The sequence below is a fragment of the Colobus angolensis genome, unplaced genomic scaffold (genome assembly GCF_000951035.1).
Source record: "Colobus angolensis palliatus isolate OR3802 unplaced genomic scaffold, Cang.pa_1.0 Scaffold17, whole genome shotgun sequence".
Classification (NCBI taxonomy): domain Eukaryota; kingdom Metazoa; phylum Chordata; class Mammalia; order Primates; family Cercopithecidae; genus Colobus; species Colobus angolensis.
In genome coordinates, this window is record NW_012114821.1 from 13324609 (window position 1) to 13346152 (window position 21544).

The window sequence follows — 21544 nt, forward strand, 5'->3', positions numbered from 1 at the left end:
AAACATGTCGTTATCTGTCCTTCTTTGCCATCCTCCTCACTATAGAGATTCTTATCTTTCAAGGCCTATTTGAACATCACATCGCTTCCTTAAGTGTTAAATATTACTCCAATTATTTCTACTTGTCCCTCTTTCTTCTGAGCTACAAAAACTTACTATCGGTTATTAAAGAAGTTCCCTTCCATCATCCTTCAGCCTTGCACTACTGTCATGTACATTGATGTCTGACCTATATATCCATGCATGAAATTCAGTGAGACTCTGGGTTTTGAATCAACCATACAAAAGTCACTCAGGTTCTACTGCATGAAGGCTGAAGGTACAGAATCAGTACATACTCAACTGCAACAAAACAGGACACATGGTTTTGCAAGAATTTTCAGGATGAGAATATTTTATATCCTGCATGTGGCTACTGCTGAGTTAACCTAGACCCTGTATTTTTTGTTTTTCCTTCATAATCATATGCTTTGATATAAGTAACTGGACATAAACACATCAATGGAATTGCCACAAGGCAGTATGCGGTCATCCCTGCTGATCTGCTTATAGCATCTAGGTACATTAACTTTCAAGGTCTCTCCGGAAGTAAAACTAAGGACTTCTCTCAAAGGAGGCTATAAAAGAATTTCTGGGTTAATTTATGAAAGCTGAGGGGTTGCAGAAAGAGAGTCATGTTGAAGCCAATAATACAAAAAGAAAAGAGAAGTATGGGGGCCAGAAAGGGGTCCCTGAGCGGCAAAATCATTGAGAACAAAAAGGAAATATAGTGTTGTCTCAAAGGTGATCAATAATCACCTTCCAGGAAAATCCAAAGAAAGGTCTTAATCAATTTTCTACTTCTCTGAAGCTTCAGCAATTTGTGCCAAGTTACCTTTCCCTTTTTGGAAGCTCCTCTATAGCTGCCTTCTCACCCCCCAACCTCCTAGCACCCACATTCCAACATTACCTTACTTTCCTTTCACATTCTTGAGACTTTCAGCTTTGGGGCTTTCCGTTCCTTCCCAACACAGCCTCTCCTCAGGAAAAGAGAACTGTCTAAAGCCATTCCATCCTCTTTATCTCCATGCCTTCACTGTGAGACGTCATCCTCCCTGAAGGCTTTAGCAAAATCCCCTATATTGCTTGTTTCAAAATTTTCATTATAACCTCCTAACCCTCACACAAAACCCAGTCCTAACTCCTAACTGCCTCAAGCTACTTTACTTGCATGCTCCACTGTCAAAGATACTCAACAAGAGGATTATCTCCAAAACCAGCCACTTTTTCCTATTTATTTCTGTTAACAAAAACTCTATCCTTCTACCACCCCAGATTCAAAACTACTTATAGAGAGTTTCAGCTGAAATATGTACTTCTTTCCTTCCTCATTGAGCCCAGCTGATATGGTTTGGCTGTGTCCCCACCCAAGTCTCAACTTGAATTGCATCTCAAGAATTCCCACCTGTTGTGGGAGGGACCCAGAGGGAAGTAACTGAATCATGAGGGTTGGTCTTTCCCACATTATTCTCGTGATAGTGAATAAGTCTCATGAGATCTGATCGGTTTATCAGGGGTTTCTGCTTTTGCTTCTTCCTCATTCTCCGTTGCCACTGCCATGTAAGAAGTGTCTTTCACCCTCTGCCATGATTGTGAGACCTTCCCCAGCCATGTGGAACTGTAAGTCTAATTAAACCTCTTTCTTTTGTAAATTGCCCAGTCTCTGGTATGTCTCTATCAGCAGCGTGAAAATGGACTAATACACCAGCTTTATCTCTCATCCCTGCGAGAAAAACAAAACATACACAAAAAAACAAGCAAATGAAATGGTAAGTAAATCCTATGTGTCCTCTCAGTTTTACACCATCCACTGAAGCGCCCAAGCCAGAAACCTGGACAAAATCCCTGGCTTTCTCCTTGTCTCTCCATATCAATCAATATTCTCACTGATGCCTCTTTATTATGGGCCACTGTCATTTCTCCTAAGGATGACTAACATGCCATCAAAATAAATAGTCACCCCATCCCCAGTTTGCAAAATTACAACCAAAGTACTATTTCTAAAATGCAACTCTGATCATGTTATCCTCTGATTAAAATCACTCATGCTTCCCCACTGCCTTCAGAACAGAGTTTAAACTAGTTCACCTTGCTTTACAATTCCTACCTCCACTCCCTGAAGTCTGTCATCACTCTGTGTTAATTCACAGAACAAATCCTGTTCTTGCCTACCTCATTCCTTCACACATGTTATTACTACCATATGAAGCACAGTTCACTTGCCTAACACCTGTTTCAAGCTCAGCTTAGAGGCTTTTTCCTCTGGAAGACATCCTTGGCCTGCCAAACCTGGATTAAATATTTTTACCTGCTATTGGAGGACCCAAAATGTCCCTAATCATAGCTGTATAGTCATATTACAATTGCCTGGTTATTTATCTTCTTAGGGAAAAATTATATAATGAAATTAACTTATTTCCTATGCACCTAGAATAATACCAATCATCTGCTGTGTTTTGTGGTTCAAGTAAACAATACATTTAAGAGAGACTGTGAGCTCTGTGAAAGTAGGGACCTACCTGTCTTGTTCATTCTGGCTTTTGCTTGCACAGCAGCTGGCACACTGGAGGTGCTCACTTAATATTTAAATAACTGTATGAGTTGACTGAAGCCACTGATACCTCTGAATGATTCAGATGGGGGACACTACTGTTTTCCCCTCATAAAGCAGTACTCGGCACAGGCCTAAACATACACTATTCATTCGAATTCTAAGTTGATTAAAGTAAAATACAATAATCTGCTAACATTTATCAACCACATTATTATGATGCCAGGCATCAATAGTTCAATAAACTTTAGGTAGATCATCATTCTTCCTCTAGATCCAGTTATCATTGTGTTTCAATCATTCATCTGCTTTTCCCACTAGATTGTATTCCTTGAGGATAAGAATTGCATCTTAACATCTTGCTACCCTATGAAAGTCATAACAGTGCCTGATATATATTAAATTGTAGGTACCCAGTAGAAGTTAAGAGAAATAAATGATAAAAATCAATCTGGATCTTTCTGGATGCGTGAGCAATACTTGAGCCCCTGAAAAATAGTGAAATCAAATAATTTATTAAGCAACTAACTGGAGAGGCTGGTAGTGGTGTCACCTAATCATTTAATTCAATTTTAGCCTCACTATCCTCATTTGTAAACAAAGATAATGCTACCTTCCTCACCGAACCATTATGAGAATTACATAAGAAAATGAATACAAAGCACTTATCACAGTGCCTAGCACACAGTGCATAATAAATGGTAGCTACTATTGTGATGATGATGGGTGTTGCATGATACACAACAAACTAAATATGTTCTGCTTTTTATTTTAATACATTGTTCTTAAATCCCTTCAAGTTTTTAAATGAATTATCTGATGGTTACACAGCAAAAGGAAATTTAATTACAGATTCAGTATCCCATAAAATATCACTGTTTATTCTGTTTCTGCATTAAGGTAGGATACTCATGCCACAGACAGGTTCTAAACTATCAGTCTTTACAAATCAGAAAAATCTATGATTTCTATGCAGTTATACAATTAAGTAGACACTAAAACATTCAGAATTCTTCCAGTCATTGGCAGAGATGGATTATGAGAGAATACATCTTTTTTAGGGGTGGGAGGAATCAGGGAAGTCAGACCATTTGTTAAAAATTTTAAAAGTACCAGAGCTTTCATTAAAAATTGTTAAGAGTTAAAGGAACAGGGTAAAGAGAAATAACAGGGGTAAAAATAAACTATGGCTATAAGGAAGATAAAGGAAAATAATAATTAAACTAATTACAGAAAATATGCAGGCCACTGGCCCCATTTTCTAAAAGGCACATTTTATTAAGCTATTTTCCTAGAGGACAGGTGAGGGAAAGGGCAGGCCAAACTGACAACTGGATTTACCTTTGTGCTTGTGTCTGGGTTTAAGAGGTTTTTTGCTTGAAGGAAAGAGAGCTAAATTCAAATTATAAGAGTTAAAATATTTTAAATGTTTTTTAATCTTTTAAATTATAAAGCTCTAATAATGTTTTATTCTTAGCACTTTCATTTCCTCAAGGAGTTCCTGAGGAACACAATCTTTTACAGCATAAAATTTAAAAGAAAATGCAAAAGCACTCATTAACATCTCAGACTGTTATGAACAATTATTACTGTACTAAATGTATGTATTTTGGATCCATGTTGTTTAAAAAAAGCCATTTACAAAGACTGCGCTACTTGTAGTGACTAATCCAGAAATCTTTCTAAGTGAAATCAAATGGTTCTCTTGTAGAACAGAGGTATCCCCAAAGAAAGAACTAACTCACAAAATTTACTATTTATAGAGTCACCAAATGAAAATGAAAGCATAAGACATAAAATCTTTGTAATTTTTACAGTAAAGGTTGAATACAAGACACTACGCAATTTTACCTTCAAACAGAATTATTTCAGGCAATGGGAAGAATAGAAGGAACTATATAGGTCACAGAGAAAAAAAAAACCCTAACTCAAAAAGTTTGTAGTTTTATTTATATAACAACAGTCTGTACTCTTTCAAATGAAACAAAAGTTGTCTAATTCATTAACTTCAACAATCACTGATCATTAAACAATTTTCATCAATTTCCATAAATAGAATATCATTTAATGAGAAAAGATCTCACTTTAAAATATACTATTAAATAAAAATTAAGTATTATAACAATAAATATTCAAGGACTTGATTTGCTCGTGGTAAAATCATATCTATGTTGTTAGAGATTTACTGAAGGTTTTCAATAGCAAAATTAAAAAACAGAAGTAAATACTCTGAGGCATTTGAAAATGGCTGGGCTATAGTAAGGACACACACCAGAATTAATTTTCATTGCTAACTGGGTAATGAAAAAATTACTATAACATAAGCAATCACCAAAGTGAGAGTTCTAATTATCCTCCTCTTACCTGTTACTTGCGGTACATACGGAACTGACAATCTCTCAACACTATATCCACTTCCACCTAGGGACTCTGCAATCTTGTTGGTCAGAAAGTACAAATCTTTTTCATGCTTCTCTAAAGATTTTGGAAGCCTGCCAATTTCATCAAAGCAACAATCATTCAGTATTAAATTACTGAGCAAAAATAACTTACTATGGAAAACATTCTAGAGCAAAAGCCTCAATATTCTAAATATAAACACAATGTAAACTGTAGTAACAGAAAAATCAGTATATTTTAGGCAACTAATTTGAGCTCTTTAAAAACACATAGTATGAGGTCCCATATATTAACCATTCTGCAGTGATTCTTCTCCCAGTAACATTCCAATAGTGAATTTAGCCTTATATGACTCTGTTGATCTTCACTTGTTAATAATAAAGAACACTAAATGTAGCTTTTATTGTCATGTTAACTAAAAAGTGTACTGAGAGACAAAATAAAAATGCAGCCCACTGACTGTTAATGAAAACCATATCAGCCAGCTAAGTGTTAGGAAGTACTTGCCCACCCACATAAGGTTTCACCTTCCTTTCAAACTGCTTGATATTATCTTACTGATGCTTTCAATATAAACTGCTTTTATAGCCCAAAAGTTCAAACAAAATATTATTCATATATATACTTTTCTCTAGAGAACAAGAAATAATGCAGGAAATAACACTGATTTTCCTTAATACATTCTTTCTTCCACAATATTTTGAGTATAGTTACCTATTACTGAATGTCTTCAACAGGATACTGTATTCTCTTAAAGTTTTGATCATTTACATATGAGAACATAAAATATGCTATATTTAAGAGACATAGCCAACATTTTTTAAAAAGTGGGGTAGGTTTTCTCTTTTTTTTTTGGAGATGGAGTCTCGCTCTGTCACCCAGGCTGGAGTGCAGTGGTGTGATCTTGGTTCACTGCAACCTCCGCCTCCTGGGATCAAGTGATTCTCCAGCCTCAGCCTCCTGAGTAGCTGAGACTACAGGCACATGACACCACGCCCAGCTAATTTTTGTATTTTTTAGTAGAGACAGGGTTTCACCATGTTGGCCAGGCTGGCCTAAAACTCCTGACTTCAGGTGATCCACCCACCTCGGCCTCCCAAACTGCTGGGATTACAGGCGTGAGCCACTGCGCCCGGCCAAGTCTTACTCTTAAAAAACTTTTTCAAGATTGACTTCCATGTTGTGCATGAGTCAACATCCATAATGCGCAGGTCCTTTTATAACAAGGGAAATAATTAAATGACAGACACAAAATGATGATTAGTATAAAACACCAGGAATTACTGTAACAATATTCACTCCTTTATAATTATTACTGATTGGTTTATCAAGTCAGTACCCCATCCTTAAAACGTAAAGATTAACATACATGCACTTATCTCTGAAGATATGCTCTGGTAGAAAATAAGGGGCTTCCATAGTTCGAATTTCAATAACCTAAAAAATATTCAAAAACAGAACAAAAATAAAAAATCCCACCCCTCAGGACCTTGCTACAAAAATTTGGAAAACAGCTTAAAAACAAAACAACTTTAAACATTTATAAGAAATACCATCACTGTTTTTGAATTTAAGCTAAGTTTACAGCCCAAGTGTACAGTCTGTTCTGTTTTCACATCTATTATTTTTAAAATTGAACAGATAAAACTGTGACAATAAAATAATATATAAAGCAAAAAATGATGACACATTACATTTGATTAAGCCTAGTATGATAAAGGAAGAATATTTTGTAAATTGCTTTACAAATCACCATCCTCCACCTGCTGCATTACCTTTTGCAGCCTGTGTACAAGGTCTCCAGGCACTTGTGTGGTCTAGCTCCTCCAATGAACTGTGAGCAAAGAGGTACTCTGCTTTTGTAATACTTAATTCTCTAGTGGTGGGCATCAATTATTCACTCAAATATCTGATTAATGAATGGATGAGTTTTGTTTCTTAGAGTACACTAAAAGCCTACATTTTAGTAAGGACTAAACGATGTGCTTCCAATTTAAGAAAAATAAAGTTCTCTCTTACAGATGTCTTTAAAAGTGGACTTTTTCTGCTAGGTAAGTTGGGGGCACTGTAATGTTTATTAAGTCATGCAAATACCGTGTAAAGAGTTACTGCTAAAGAAAACTATATCTGAAAGACATAGGACAATTCTCTCAGATGCATACTAATTATTCAGCTTTTGAGATCTGCCTCAAGTAGTTTAGAATAAACAACAAAAGAGTGTAATTTAAGAAAATTTAGATACTAAGATTCATAAGGGTTCAAACGAAAAAAGTCACAGAATAAATTACATAAGGTATTCTAGAAGAAAACCATATATTGCATTCAACCACTACATTAAACTATTATAATAAAACAACATTCATCTAAGAAAATATAAAAACAGTAGTTACAGTTTTAGCTGTAGTTTCAGTTTACTGGCTGTATATTTTTACAGAATTATACATAATCACCAAAGTTAAAAATAATCACCATTGGAATAAAATTAGCAATTTTGTACAAAATTCAAGTTTAAGGACTTTTCTAAATACATTACCTTGCTAACATGCTGGCAAAATGCAGGGACAGCTATCATCTGACTTACAAAGTTGAGGTATGCTGCAACCAGTGCCATGATTCCACAACGATGGAACATTGGCAAATTATCCTCATTGATAATTGCACTGTCCTTTAATAAGAAACAAACACATCAGAGAGATCAAGTTCTTATGCTTCAGCAGCATTTTCTCTGATTACACTGGAAAACTGCAGGTAGTCTGGAAAGCTAACAAAAATGCCACTTTATCAGAAGTTATTTTCTAAAACAATTCTGAAAGGAAAATAAATGTTCATTTACAAGAGAGTTAAATTTTTCAACTTAAACTCTCTTCCCTAGGAAAGCCTTTCCTGTTCTCATACACACACGTGCGCGCGCATATATAGCCACTGCATACTGTCCTTCTATTACATAACACTTATGCAACTCTACTTAAACAACTGCATGTATGTCATTCTTATTTAATGACTATCCCCCCAGGGCAGGAAGTGTGGGTACAGGGGTACAGGGACTGTGTCTGTCCTCTTCATCACAGTCTATCCCTATGGCCTTGAAGGATATTTAGCACACAAGTTGATGCTCATGCAACACATGTAAAAGGAATAAATGAAGAACGCGATCATAGTCTTGAGTATTTCAGATTTACAACTAGACAACTCGCTTTTAGAACTCATGTCCCTGGATAAAGGCAATACTTCAAAGACGGTGTCTGCTTTATAAAAAATGTATTCTGCAGTGAATGGTTATGAAAGCATACCTGTAAAGCAATGGCCAATCGAATGAGATCAATAACTACTTCTTCATTAGCCAGTTCAATAGTTATAAGAGCAAGAGAAGTATAAAGTAGTTCATAGTTTTTCTGAACGTTGTCTTCCTCTTTACAACCCAAATATATGTGCCGATATAGCTGTTGCCCATTCTGAGGGTAAAAGGCAGAGGAAACAGGTAATTTTGTTTAAAATGGAAAAAAGGCAGATTTCACATGCATACCCTTTGACAGTATAGCTATGTTATTATATAGCTTAACATGGAAATGAAATTTAAGTTGATGATCAGATGGTCAAATTCCAATTATTAGTATCAGTCAACATGCTAATATACAACTACAAGCTAATGTTAAAGTCGAAGAGAAACCTTAAATAAAAACAATCAGTAAAAAATAGTTCCTGTGCTAACGATGAAAATGTTTTTTAATAGTAATTTGAAAAAACAAAAGCAAATTATGGGTTGACTTGAGAAAAAAAGTGAAACAGATGGCAGAATCCTGAGAGATACTTTGGCAATACAGCCTCAGCAATAATAAAGAATATTGTGCTGAGAGGAAATGTACTCAGGCTCTCTTGACTGGGGAACAATCCCTGTGCTGTGGGTTAGCCGTACAGAGAAGAGCATCTGCAGGTTCTGTTACATTTTGGCATGGAGTCTCTGAAGGCAACTCTAAAGCCTATTAACAGGGAAGAGGTTACAGAAACTCCCTAGGTATTGCATAGAGGCTTCCCCTAAACTAGACTGATCTAAGTAAAGATCATTATAATAAAGATTTATTATTTATTATTATGATAAAAGATTATTAAAGCCTTTCCTTTCTAAAGCATTCCTGGATATAGGTGCAATGCCATTTCCAGTCACAGTGGCGACATTAACTCAATTAGCTCTCAACCCTAACTGTCCACTGCAATCACTGGACAACTGAAATGACCACCATGCTCTTACCCTCCCCACTTCTCACTACTGTCCACCCTCCTCCAGTATCATGTAACTGGCCAGTGGCAAAGTATCAGTATTTTTCAAGTATTAAGCTACCCATGTGGTTAGAATGTGCAGGCAGGGTTAAGAACACTCACTTTTCCCATGTGGAGAGACTTCAGGCTTAATATTCCAAGCCTGTTTCTCAGAAGGTTCTTCTGATCATTTTAGGAAAAGAAACTGGGCAAGAGCAGCACAGACTCTTCTGAAGCCAGCCTGCCTGTAAGAAGTACGCATTCTGCTCTGTTCTCTATTTAATATGCACTAAGGTCCCATCCCAGTAAGGCGGCCTGTAGTTCTCCAGCTGTGACAATGACTCACTGGTTAAGTCTGCATAAATCTGTGGTACAGTGTTAGTAAGCCTTTTTTGGCTACAGATATAAAGCTACCCTCCAGATTCCTTTATTTCTGAAGTTGTTATTTTGGTTTCCACCTTTTTGAATCCAGAGTTTGTCTCTCTCATTCTTTCTCTCTCTCAAACACATACGGTTTCTATACTTGGGTGGGGAAAAGAAAACTTTATGTATTGGGTCCTCTCAAAACCTAAGAATATTCTTGAATTCTATGGTTCTAAACATCACTAACAAACATTAAATTGGTGCATACATATGTGAGAATTTAGACTTCAGGTTCCTTAAGTAGTAAGTTTGTTTTTAAAAATTACCTACTACATACCATATTAGATGAAATAAAAAATCTGTAATATGTAATGTAAAAATACAAATAGGTATAATGACTTTACAAATTGGTATGGCATTATCCAGTGAATCTGAAAAATACATAACCTATTACTCAGCAATTCCTCTCCTACGGGCCTTGGAGAAATGGGAGTTATAATACACAGCATAACACATGTACGAGCACGTTCACAGGAGCACAGTTCATGACACTCACTAACTGGAAACAATTCAAATGTGTGCCAACAAAAGAAAACTTGTGGTATATTCGTATCATGGAATACTATTAAAGCCACACACGGATTTTACCAAAATAGAGCTGAATAAAAAAAACTAAACTTAAAAGAATACACAATGTATGGTTCCTTTCACCCAAATAACAAAAACTGGCAAAACTAAACAATATAGTTCAAGGAGGTAATGTATATTAGGTTATCAAACTGTAAAAAAAACTGGAAGGAGTCAATTTCCATCAAAGTCAGAGCAATGATAGTGATTACTTGTAGGAGAGAGGATGGAGTTATGAAGAAGACAGAACATGTGGGATGCTTTTGTTTATACTGTTGTTCACCTTAAAATAATTAAAGTAATAATTTCCGTATATTTTATATTTCATAATAAAAAGTACTCTTTTCTACATAATTCCTAGATTTGGTGAAACATTAACAAGAGCCCTTTCACATGGTGAGAAACTATATACTATATACTGAGTTGTAGACTCAGTGGTGGGTGCTGTTTTCTCTGGAAGAATACACTTCATTAGGAAATTACAGGTGAAGTGATACCTCCTAATGTATAAGGGATTCCAGCCCTGGAGCCATTTTTCAAACAGACTCCGTATATAAGACATCCCTAAAACATTCAGATGGAGTTGTTTTAGGCTGGACACAGTTGCCTGAACAAACAATGTTAACACAGAAAATATACTGTCTATGCTAAACTAAGATTCTCTTAACTAAAGGCCAGTCCATTATCCTGTGGCTACAGAACCCATCTTTTTTTCTTTAGTTCTTTGCAGAAACTTCTCTCAGTTGCTAGTTTTCATATTAAAATCAAACATTTTTACTGATAAAACAAATTGGAAGGTAAATGAAAAACGGTGTCAAATTATAAAAATAAAATTTTGACAAAGGAAAAAAAGTGTGAACACATTGCTTCTAAAGAGAAAGACCCAAAAAGGAATGGTTTACATTAATGACAACAAATGCTTAGCAAGGAAAGTTATTCTGAATTATAAAACAGAGGAATAACTAATTCAGAAAACAGTTTAAGGATTCAAAATCTAACATGAATAATAGTCTAATCTTGCTGTTAAATTACAGCCTTTCAAATTGGTTGACCAGCAAAATAAACAGCAGAAGTATTATTTCTATAACTCATAATGGATAAAATCAAATCCAGTCTCAATGTCCATGACTGTTTAATGTCATTGTATAAAGTCAATAACTCAAAAATCAGTTATCAATTGAGTTTCAAAATTCATTATATCAGTAATGATTAACAATTCCTCAGTATGGAATCAGCCTAAGTGTCCATCAATAGATGAATGGATAAAGAAAATGTAGTGTGTATATATATATATATATATACACACACACACACACACACACAATGAAATACTATTCAGCCTTACACTAGAAGACAATTCTTTCATTTGTGACAACATGGATGAACCTGGAGGATGTTATGCTAAGTCAAACAAGTCAGTCCCAAGAAATACTGCATAATCTCACTTGTATGTGGAATCTAAAAAAGTTGAACCCACAGAAGTAGAGAATGGTGGTTGGCAAGAGCGGGGGCCTGAGAACAAAGAGGAGGGTAATGGAGAGATTATTGATCAAAGGTTACAAGGTTTCAGACAGACAGAAGGAGTTAAGTTTTGAGATGTATTGCACAGCAGGGTGACTATAGTCAATAACAGTGTATTGTATATTTGAAAATAACTAAGAGAGTAAATTTCAAATATGTCACCATAAAAAAAAAAAGATAGGTAAGCAAGAAAATGGATATGTTAATTAGCTGGATTTAAACTTTCCACATTATATATATATAATCAAAACACCATATTGTATCCCATAAATGTATATTTATAATTTGTCAATAAAAAATATTTTAAAAAATTGTTTGAAGTTCCTCAGTTATGTAGAATAACTTCATTAGTTAGATGAGATAAAGAAATAAAAAATAAAAATTGAGAAGAATTAATGTATCTGTCCTACTTATTAACCAGTTTTTTGATATACAGTATAGCCTCACTTAAATTTTTTTTTTTTTTTTTGAGACAGTCTCGCTCTGTCACCCAGGCTGGAGTACAGTGGCGCAATCTCGGCTCACTGCAAGTTCCACCTCCAGGATTCATGCCATTCTCCTGCCTTAGCCTCCAGAGCAGCAGGGACTACAGGCGCCCGCCACCTCGCCCGGCTAATTTTTTTTTTTTTTTTTTTCTGTATTTTTAGTAGAGACGAGGTTTCACTGTGTTAGCCAGGATGGTCCCAATCTCCTGACCTTGTGATCCACCCACTTCGGCCTCCCAAAGTGCTGGGATTACAGGTGTGAGCCACCGCGCCCGGCCAACCTCACTTAAATATTTTACTCAGTGAATCACATTAATTTAGGAACGGTGATATTTTGTAAATTATTTTTTAAATGAAGTTTTAAAATGGAGTTAACTTGAAACACAGCAATCAATAGTATAGGTACAGATAGTAACACTAAAGACGGTGTCAGGAGAAAGCATGGGCTAGTAAAGAGGCAAAAAAGAACATGGATTACAAGTCTCTGCACCTAGCTTTCTACGGGGCTGTCTCCTGTTCCTCGTACCTCTAAAAACAGGCTCCCTTAGCTGGCAATACTGTGTTCGTTATAAGGGCAGCTGGCAGTGTCATGGTTATCGTATCTCTCAATGTTGACTAAGTGTCTGGCAAATATTAGGTGCCCAAGCTTTGGACGAATAATAACTGCAAAGAAAGTTTACTCAATATGCAAATAACCATAAATATCATAATTTTCTAAATTCAGCCATTTGCCAGTAGACCTACAGAATTTAAATTATCATCATGAAAATCCAGCAAAAACTACTATTAGGGGCAGAGATCCTGCCCAACTCATCTTTATATCCCAAATAGTGTAGAAAACAATGCCTAATAGACAATAAAAACTCACCATAGTTAATTTATTCAATGGTGACAGCTATTTTCAGAAACTTGAAGCTGTCTACAAGAGCCGCTAAAAGAGGAATCAGTATCTATGTTTTTCAGTGGGAGAGGATTGCCAGGGCAAGAATTATAGGAAGATGTTTTACTCAGAGAAGAAATTAAGAACTACTACAGCAGCCCAACAATACAATGTTCAAACACAGGCTGGAGGAGACACCACCAGGAATGTTATACTTGAGGGAGGTTGATGGCATATTGAGGTCTTTCAATTTCAAAATTCTATGGCTTCATTTCAAGGTCACAGATCAATACAAAACCACCTAACAATTCAAATGGCTGTAATTTACACTATGCATTTTTTTTTTTTAGAAGATGTCTTACCTTTTTCATGAAACTTGTGTCTTGTCTACAAATTTTTTCTCTTTTTATCTTTAGGTCAGCTACATCTGGTATTATTCTAGAGACAATCAATATATCATTTTTAATGAATAGCACATTTATTTACAATATCACATCTTATATGGAAAACTGTATTTACATTTAAGAGTTTGATAAGCCTGTAATACTACTGAATTGCTTCTGAAGAGTACATATGTGCCCTCCAAAAATTTGCTATCTTAAAATATATTGATTAAATTATCTCAATACCAATTAAATAAAATTCTGGATTAATAAAACCTGAACATGCTAGATTTTTAAAAATCACAATACTTACATACACTAATTTAGCAATTTAAAAACATTATCATTAGATCCATTTCAAAATGGCATATTACCTGATCCCTCGAAGCTTTGCTCTATTGTCATGGCGATCCATGAGATTATGCATTACTTCCAAGACCAACTGTCTCAGTTCATAGTCTTCCATGAGAGATGGTGATAACAAAGGATCCAGGAAAGACCCTGGAAGTGCAGTAACAATCGTCTTTGCTTTGTATCCAGAGGTCACCTGATTATCGGGAAGAAAACAAACAATTTTGTCACGAGTCCTTTTTTTGTAACATTCTCATATTGTTTTATAAGAACCATACACTGAGGAAAGAAAATATGGACAGAAGCCTGCAGAGAAGACATAAAGGAAATGTGCAAAGTAATGAAGGATTTTGGCTGGGCGCGGTGGCTCACGCTTGTAATCCCAGCACTTTGGGAGGCGGAGGAGGGTGGATCAGGAGATCAGGAGATGGAGACCATCCTGGCTAACACGGTGAAACTCCATCTCTACTAAAAAATACAAAAAAAAAATTAGCCAGGCACAGTGGCGGGTGCCTGTAGTCCCAGCTACTTGGGAGGCTGAGGCAAGAGAATGGCGTGAACCCGGGAGGCGGAGCTTGCAGTGGGCCGAGATCGCGCCAATGTACACCAGCCTGGGCGACAGAGCGAGACTCCGTCTCAAAAAAAGAAAAAAAAGTAATGTAGGATTTTGCTGAATTTACAAAAACATCATTCATAAGGAGAACAAAGTTAATAACAGCATACATTTACCACGTGTTAGGCATGATTCTAAGCACTGCATATGTATTAACTTTGTCCTCACCATATTCCTGTAAGGTAGACCCTAGTGAATCTCATTCATAAGGAGAAACTGAGGCTCAGAGAAGTTAAGGTTAGTACGAAACAGATATAAGGAGCTTAGGTGACAAACAGTAAAAGTAAGACCTGCAAATTTTAAATTTAAGTTTGCAAATTATTCTCTCATTTTAAATTAGGCAGTTGGTTAATGGGAATACATTTTCATTTTGGGAAGTTGAACTTAGTTACTTGATTTACTTTTTTTTTTTTTTTTTGAGGCGGAGTCTTGCTCTGTCGCCCGGGCTGGAGTGCAGTGGCCGGATCTCAGCTCACTGCAAGCTCCGCCTCCCGGGTTTTATGCCATTCTCCTGCCTCAGCCTCCCAAGTAGCTGGGACTACAGGCGCCTGCCACCTCGTCGGGCTAGTTTTTTGTATTTTTAGTAGAGACGGGGTTTCACCGTGTTAGCCAGGATGGTCTTGATCTCCTGACCTCGTGATCCACCCGCCTCGGCCTCCCAAAGTGCTGGGATTACAGGTGTGAGCCACTGTGCCCAGCTGCTATTAAACATTTTAAGCATACCACACAGATATTCATTCAGTTGACTATATGGTATAATCAGGATGGCAAGGCAAAATAATTTACTTAGCGAATTTGTCTAATATAAATAAAGGCTTAGGATCAAATTAAACTGCAGGTGGGAGATCTCAACATATTTACAGGATTATAAACATATATGGAATACTTAACATTTACATTCGGGCATTTATTATAGGATGGAGGTAGTTTTATAAGTCAGCTGGGAAATCGGTGGGACAGATGTCTACCCATCCGGGAAATTCATACCACATATAAACATAAACTTCAGATTAAAGTTCTAAATATAGAGAGCTAAAATTTTAAAACTGCTATAAGAAAATAAAAACAAAAGTGTTTATATCATCAGACGAGGAATGGAGTTCTTATATAAGATACAAAATGAAAAAGTACAAAACATATAGAACAAACTGATAAATCTGGCTATATTAGAATTCAAAACTTCTATATGATAAGGGCCATAAACAGAATTAAAAAGAATTAAAAAATAAAACCATACGAGGTATTTCTGCACTTAGGTATGAGACAGTCCATTTCAAAAATGAGATCATGTATAGTAAACATTTCTAGGATAAATCTAAAAAATACTGATTTTGAAAGGATACATATGTGCTAGCAATGGTTGAATCAAATGTTGTACAATTGCTAGAAAATAACCAGAGGACCTTTCATTCTGGGTATACTTTTCCTTTTCAGCTATTGATAGCCACTTCAAATTTTAAATGGCAAATATTCATTTTAATGAATTATTTTCCCAATCAGAAGCAATTATTTGGTCAGTATGAGAAAGAATTAGCATAATATGTTGAAAGAACTTTGGATTTCAAATCTGAGTTCTGTTTTTCAGCCCAGTGACTTTGGTGGACCTCATCAACTCCTTCTACTCACAGTCTCTGAGCCCAGGTATCTCATCTATAAGATGGCAATAGTTTCTGCCCTCTGTATGTTTCATCATCATGAAGATCAAACACAATGACAGAAGAAGTGAGAAATAAATATATTTTTTATAGGATAATCTTTAAAATGAAGAACATAATAAAATACTAACCATAAACATTTTAACTTACTTAAGAAAAGAAAGGTTGTAACATGAAGCTATTCAATTAATGCTTACAGTAATTTAAGGTGAAGTGTGTCCTTTATTTGTCTTAAATGCCTTACCATAAGCAAAGATCTCAGCAACATTATCTGAATCCTCCTGGTTCCCAAATCCCTAAAATGTACAAAAAGCTGGAATTATTATACTAATTAGCATTTGTATTACTTCATTTACTCCAATTACTGATTTTAAAATTCTATTCTTATTGGCTAAATAGATTTTATTTTTATAACAGTTTTAAGTCATGGCTCACTTTACATGCCAAAGTAAAATTCATGTGAATTAAAACTATTATCTTTAAAAATATCAAACTAAAAAATTTGTTATTGGCTCTCAAACAGTCCTATGCGTGTGATGACAAGAAAATTTAATCATATAAACAGACAACTAAACAAACCAAATTAAAAGACATTTTACATTGGAGAAAATAATTACTACAAACATAGCTGATGAGTATAATTTCTCTTTAACAAATATGAATAAACAGGTAAGAACAATTTTTAAAAATAACAAATTAATCATCCAAGAAATGTAAGTCGAATAAGATACTATTACTTCCTTATTAAATTAAAAAAACAAAAACATTCACAAACAAAAACTTTAGCATGTTATAAAACCAAATAAAATGTATAAAATAAGGGGGTCAGAGCACATAATCTTTAAAATCACTTTCAGTTCTAAAATTCTAGGAATAAGCCACTACTTCTGATATACTGATACTAATTTTTAAAATTTATACAGGAAACTTGAAGCTTAACCCTGAATGTGTATGCACACACACACAATGTCCAGGCCAAACAATTTCTAAAGATGGAAAAATCTCAGAATTTATAAGCTGAAAATGATTCTAAAGGCCTAAAAATGTTAATTCAATTGCTTAGCAATCTACTGTCATAATACTACTAACTGCTTTCCATAGGAATTTTATTACTAATGATTTTTAAAAAAACAAAACTTAAACATTTTCTAGATTTCATTAGGATAAAATGTAATTCAAGATTAAGTTCAAATTTACAGTCTGAGAACATACCCTAGTTGACTGATATCCAAAGTATGGGTAGATGTTCCAAAAACAGGTACTTTCCCCATAATGAACATCATGATTTCTGACCTCTGATAATCTGGTAGGTTACTTCCAAAAAATCCTATGAAAGTATTAAGATAAATTTTAGAAAATCTACTTTTCCATGTAATACAAAATTATTTTTAGCCAAAGTTTTCAACATGTGGTAAAACAATCACTGACAAGTCTGTATGCTACATGTAACATTAAAGGATATTACAATTTCATTTGCACAAAATCATTTAGTTAGGTACAATATAAACTGTGCATAATGGACTGATAGATAAAATGATAAATATATCAAAGTCTTTTTTATATAATTATAACAGTGACAAACCAGCACTGACTTGAGTTGACTGGAGTTTTAGAAAAACGAAAAATATTGCCCAGGTGTGATGGCTCACACTTGTAATCCCAATACTTTGGGAGGCTGAGGAGGGCGGATCACCTGAGGTTCGGAGTTCAAGACCAGCCTGACCAACATGGTGAAACCCCATCTCTACTAAAAACACAAAATTAGGCAGGTGTGGTGGCACATGCCTGTAATCTCAGCTATTCAGGAGGTTGAGGCAGGAGAATTGCTTGAAACTGGGATGTGGAGGTTGTGGTGAGCCAAGATCGCACCACTGCACTCCAGCCTGGGCAACAAGAGCGAAACTCTGCCTCAAAAAAAAAAAAAAAAAAAAATAGAAAAGAAAAAAAAGGAAAAATATTTTGGTAGTATTTCTGATGAAACTCTAGTTCGCACACTGTGAGCCTAGATTTTTGTTCCAGTAATCAGGCCACACATTGGTAAAGAAGTCAATAATTAGTCACTACTCTGGTTTTCCAGGATTGCTCAAATATCTGAATGTCATTATAATAAGCCAAATTTACAGTTTACAAACTCTGTGAATTAATTCAACATACATAATTCAACTGATGTAAAAAATAAGTAAATAACTTACTTGTCATTTTTCTTATGCAGTCTAGTTTCTGAGAATATTTTAAATTTATCTGCTGTAGCTTTTGATACTTCCTGGTCACAAAAGATTTATAACCTTTAATTATTTACTCACACTTTAAAAGTTTCTTATTTCTTTGAAAGATTGGAACAGACTATCAAATCATGGCTGTTATGTTCCTTTCTTAAAATTCAATGTCGTCATTACAGAAACTTTCTGCATTTTTAATATTTTTTAAGAATCAGCTGACTTTTCAATGTAACTGTTCAGCTTCTATTACTGGAGTTAATGATCTGTTTATACAAACTCAAACTGTTCTATTCATCATTTTGATTGGACCTAGGGGTAAAAGTCATTTCCCACAACCACATACATTAGCAGTCAAAACTCTTGTAACCTTAACATGACTCCATCTCCATAAAGTATATTACTGTAGTTAACACTTACAGAATACATATTTATGAAATAAGAAACTATTTTGTACTTGGATCCTCAAAATAACCTTATGAGTCTAAGTTCTCTTATTTGGCGCAGTTTCCTCTTGTGGAAATGAGGATTAGAGAAGTTAAGAACTCTTACCAAAAAATTACACAGCTAACATTAGGGTCTGAGATAAGGGTTATTTATTTCCAAAGTCTATGCTATTATTATTATTCTATAGTTCTTCCATGCAACTAGATACATTCCTAGTCTTGCAGAAAACTGGACACTGACCTTCTGTTTCAAACAAGTTAGTTATTACCACAAGGACATAAAGTACCCTGCACTTCTCTTTACCACAGCACCTAACTACAGTAAAAGTTTGGAGTTAACAAGCACTATCATACTTCCCTGTATTCAACAACATTTGTATCTCTGATTCAAGGTCATTCTTCATGTTTTTCAAACGTATGGAATAGTATTCTCTAATTCAGTGGTTCCCAAACTTTGCTGCACATTAGAATTACCTGGGGGAGCTTTTAACATGCTGATGCATAGGCTACATACCAAAGTAATTAAGTCAGAATATCTGGGGGTGGAAGTCCAAGCATCAGTGCTTTTCTAAGATCCTGAGGTAATTTCAATGTGCAACAAAGTTAAGAACCATTGTCCTAAGAAAAAACTCTTATTTTTGTCTCCCAAGCATACGGTCAACTGAGTCCACTATATCTGATGTTAATTAGACACAAGACTATTAAAGACCTAAAAATAATAACAGTAGGAAAGAAATGCAACTAATGTATACTTTAGAATTGCTTTATTTTTTTAACTTAAAACTGGGTAGGAGTCTTCAATATGATTAGCTCTAAGGACAGAGTCACCAAAAGCACCTCATTCTTTATACCTACTGTTTGTATTTGAACTACTGAACAGAAATGAGTCCAGAAGAAAAGAACACAGCAGGTAGCTATGTTCTTCACTATTTTAAAAGAAAGAGGAGTTGGCCAACAGGCTGATAACTTAAAAGTGCAAAAGCTACAGCAGCCCTGTTCCATGGCCCACCGACAGGAATAACCACACGATCTGGCAACTGCCAGAATACTGAGAAATTAAAAAGGAAACTATCAAGGAAACCAGATTTTTGTTAAAGTTTGATTTTGAAAGAGAAATCTTACTGTGCCACACTGCATTTCTTTCCTCTCATTTTTAAATTCTTACATGTTATTCTGAACGTGTTGTATCACAGAAATATGGCTTGAGTCTTCTGTATATACACTTTATAATAAAATACTTAAGAAACAATACATTAAATATTCTAGAGTGAAACAGTAACACTGAATTAATTAGAAGTCATTAAAGCAATTTAAATCGATTCTGTGAAATCAAGATTAGCTGATTTAACATCCTCAAATATCACAAAAAATCTATAAATAAGCCAAATAAATGTAAAAGTCACCACAGAAGCGAGGTTCACTATACATTAATACTAATTGTTTTAAGCAATAACTAGAATGTCTATGCTTTATTATGACTCCATGATAACGCTGGAGTTTATTACATTTTGTCTTTTCAGTCAGTCTCAAAATCTTGAGTGCCTACTCTGTGTTAGTGTGTTGAATGAGACACTCCTGGGTATTTTCCTTAATGGGCACAATTTCTAGATATGTGATGAGACAGCGGCTAGATGAAATAGAGGTACCACTCCAAGCAGATCAACAAATGCCTCCACAAGGTGAGAGCCCCATGCATCATGAAGCCCTAGTACAAGAAATGGTGTATGCATATGTCCAATAAATAAATAGGTGGTGTCAATGGAGACGCACAATCCATGTATGCATATCCATAAAACTTTAAAACAAGATGACCAAGAGAAACTCTGTATTAAGTATCCCAAAGGATTATTATAAATAAGTAGCCCACAAGTGAAAAAATTACCCAGATAAAAGGCATAAGCCTAGTTTCAGAAGATATATATGTACGACTCTACTATTAATTGAAACTATTATTAGGTTAGAAATTAGGTACTAAACCCCAGGAATACAATTGTGAACTTGTGAAATTATCATAGCAACCAGGTGGTTATATTAAAATATGATCTGGCTATCCTTAAGAAAATACTGAAAGAAAAAGGTTAAAGGAGAAAAATAGTTTGCTTGCTTGAATTTGTATTTATACACAGTCAGATTACTTCATTTACAGAAATGTAAATTCTCATGGCTGTTTTCTTAAGGAAGCTCTTCACTCTTTGTACTTTGACCATCGTCAGGACAAAAAAAAAAAAAAAGAAAATTTAAGAAAGAAAGAAAAGCATATGATATTAAAGGCCAAGATATTAGCATCCAGATATTAGTCTCTAATACTATTACCCACTAAAAGCAACCACAGCTCCTTTGGAGAAATGACTAATTCCACGGCTGGGGCAGAAAGTACAGAATTCGTCTGGAACAGCTTACCCAAGTAAGGCAGTGCTTTAAAAAAAAAAAAAAGGTTCAGGGGGTTGGGGGATGTCTTGAAGGAGCTCCCATGAGCCAAATCAGGGACAATCTGAGCATCAAAATGATGAACTATAGTAATGAATTATAAACCATGAAAATACAAATCCATTGAGTTCATACCAATAAACAAATACATGCATTCTTACATACATAGAGAGGTAGAAAAGGGGGCTCCTGCTTACAATAGAACATTAAGAGGCAACTGATAGTTTTGGAAGGAGTGCTAGAGTTTAAAAACCATCATTTTGCAGCCATCATGGTAAAGACTAATTCAGACAAGAATTATGAACGAATGCTAAATCTAACCTTAAGTCTGGA

General features: G+C 35.1%; 1 protein-coding gene across 1 annotated transcript in view; it reads right to left on the reverse strand.

The window, feature by feature from the left end:
• The window catches only part of EFR3A (EFR3 homolog A (S. cerevisiae)), a 72179-nt gene that overhangs the window by 24997 nt on the left and 25638 nt on the right, over positions 1-21544 (reverse strand). Inside the window, exons 10-17 of the mRNA XM_011938167.1 lie at positions 17335-17449; positions 16367-16418; positions 13878-14050; positions 13483-13558; positions 8281-8442; positions 7524-7655; positions 6360-6427; positions 4955-5082 (exon numbers count right to left, since the gene is read on the reverse strand). Coding sequence (XP_011793557.1) covers positions 4955-5082; positions 6360-6427; positions 7524-7655; positions 8281-8442; positions 13483-13558; positions 13878-14050; positions 16367-16418; positions 17335-17449 — 906 coding nt within the window. The remainder of the gene's footprint in view (positions 1-4954; positions 5083-6359; positions 6428-7523; positions 7656-8280; positions 8443-13482; positions 13559-13877; positions 14051-16366; positions 16419-17334; positions 17450-21544) is intronic.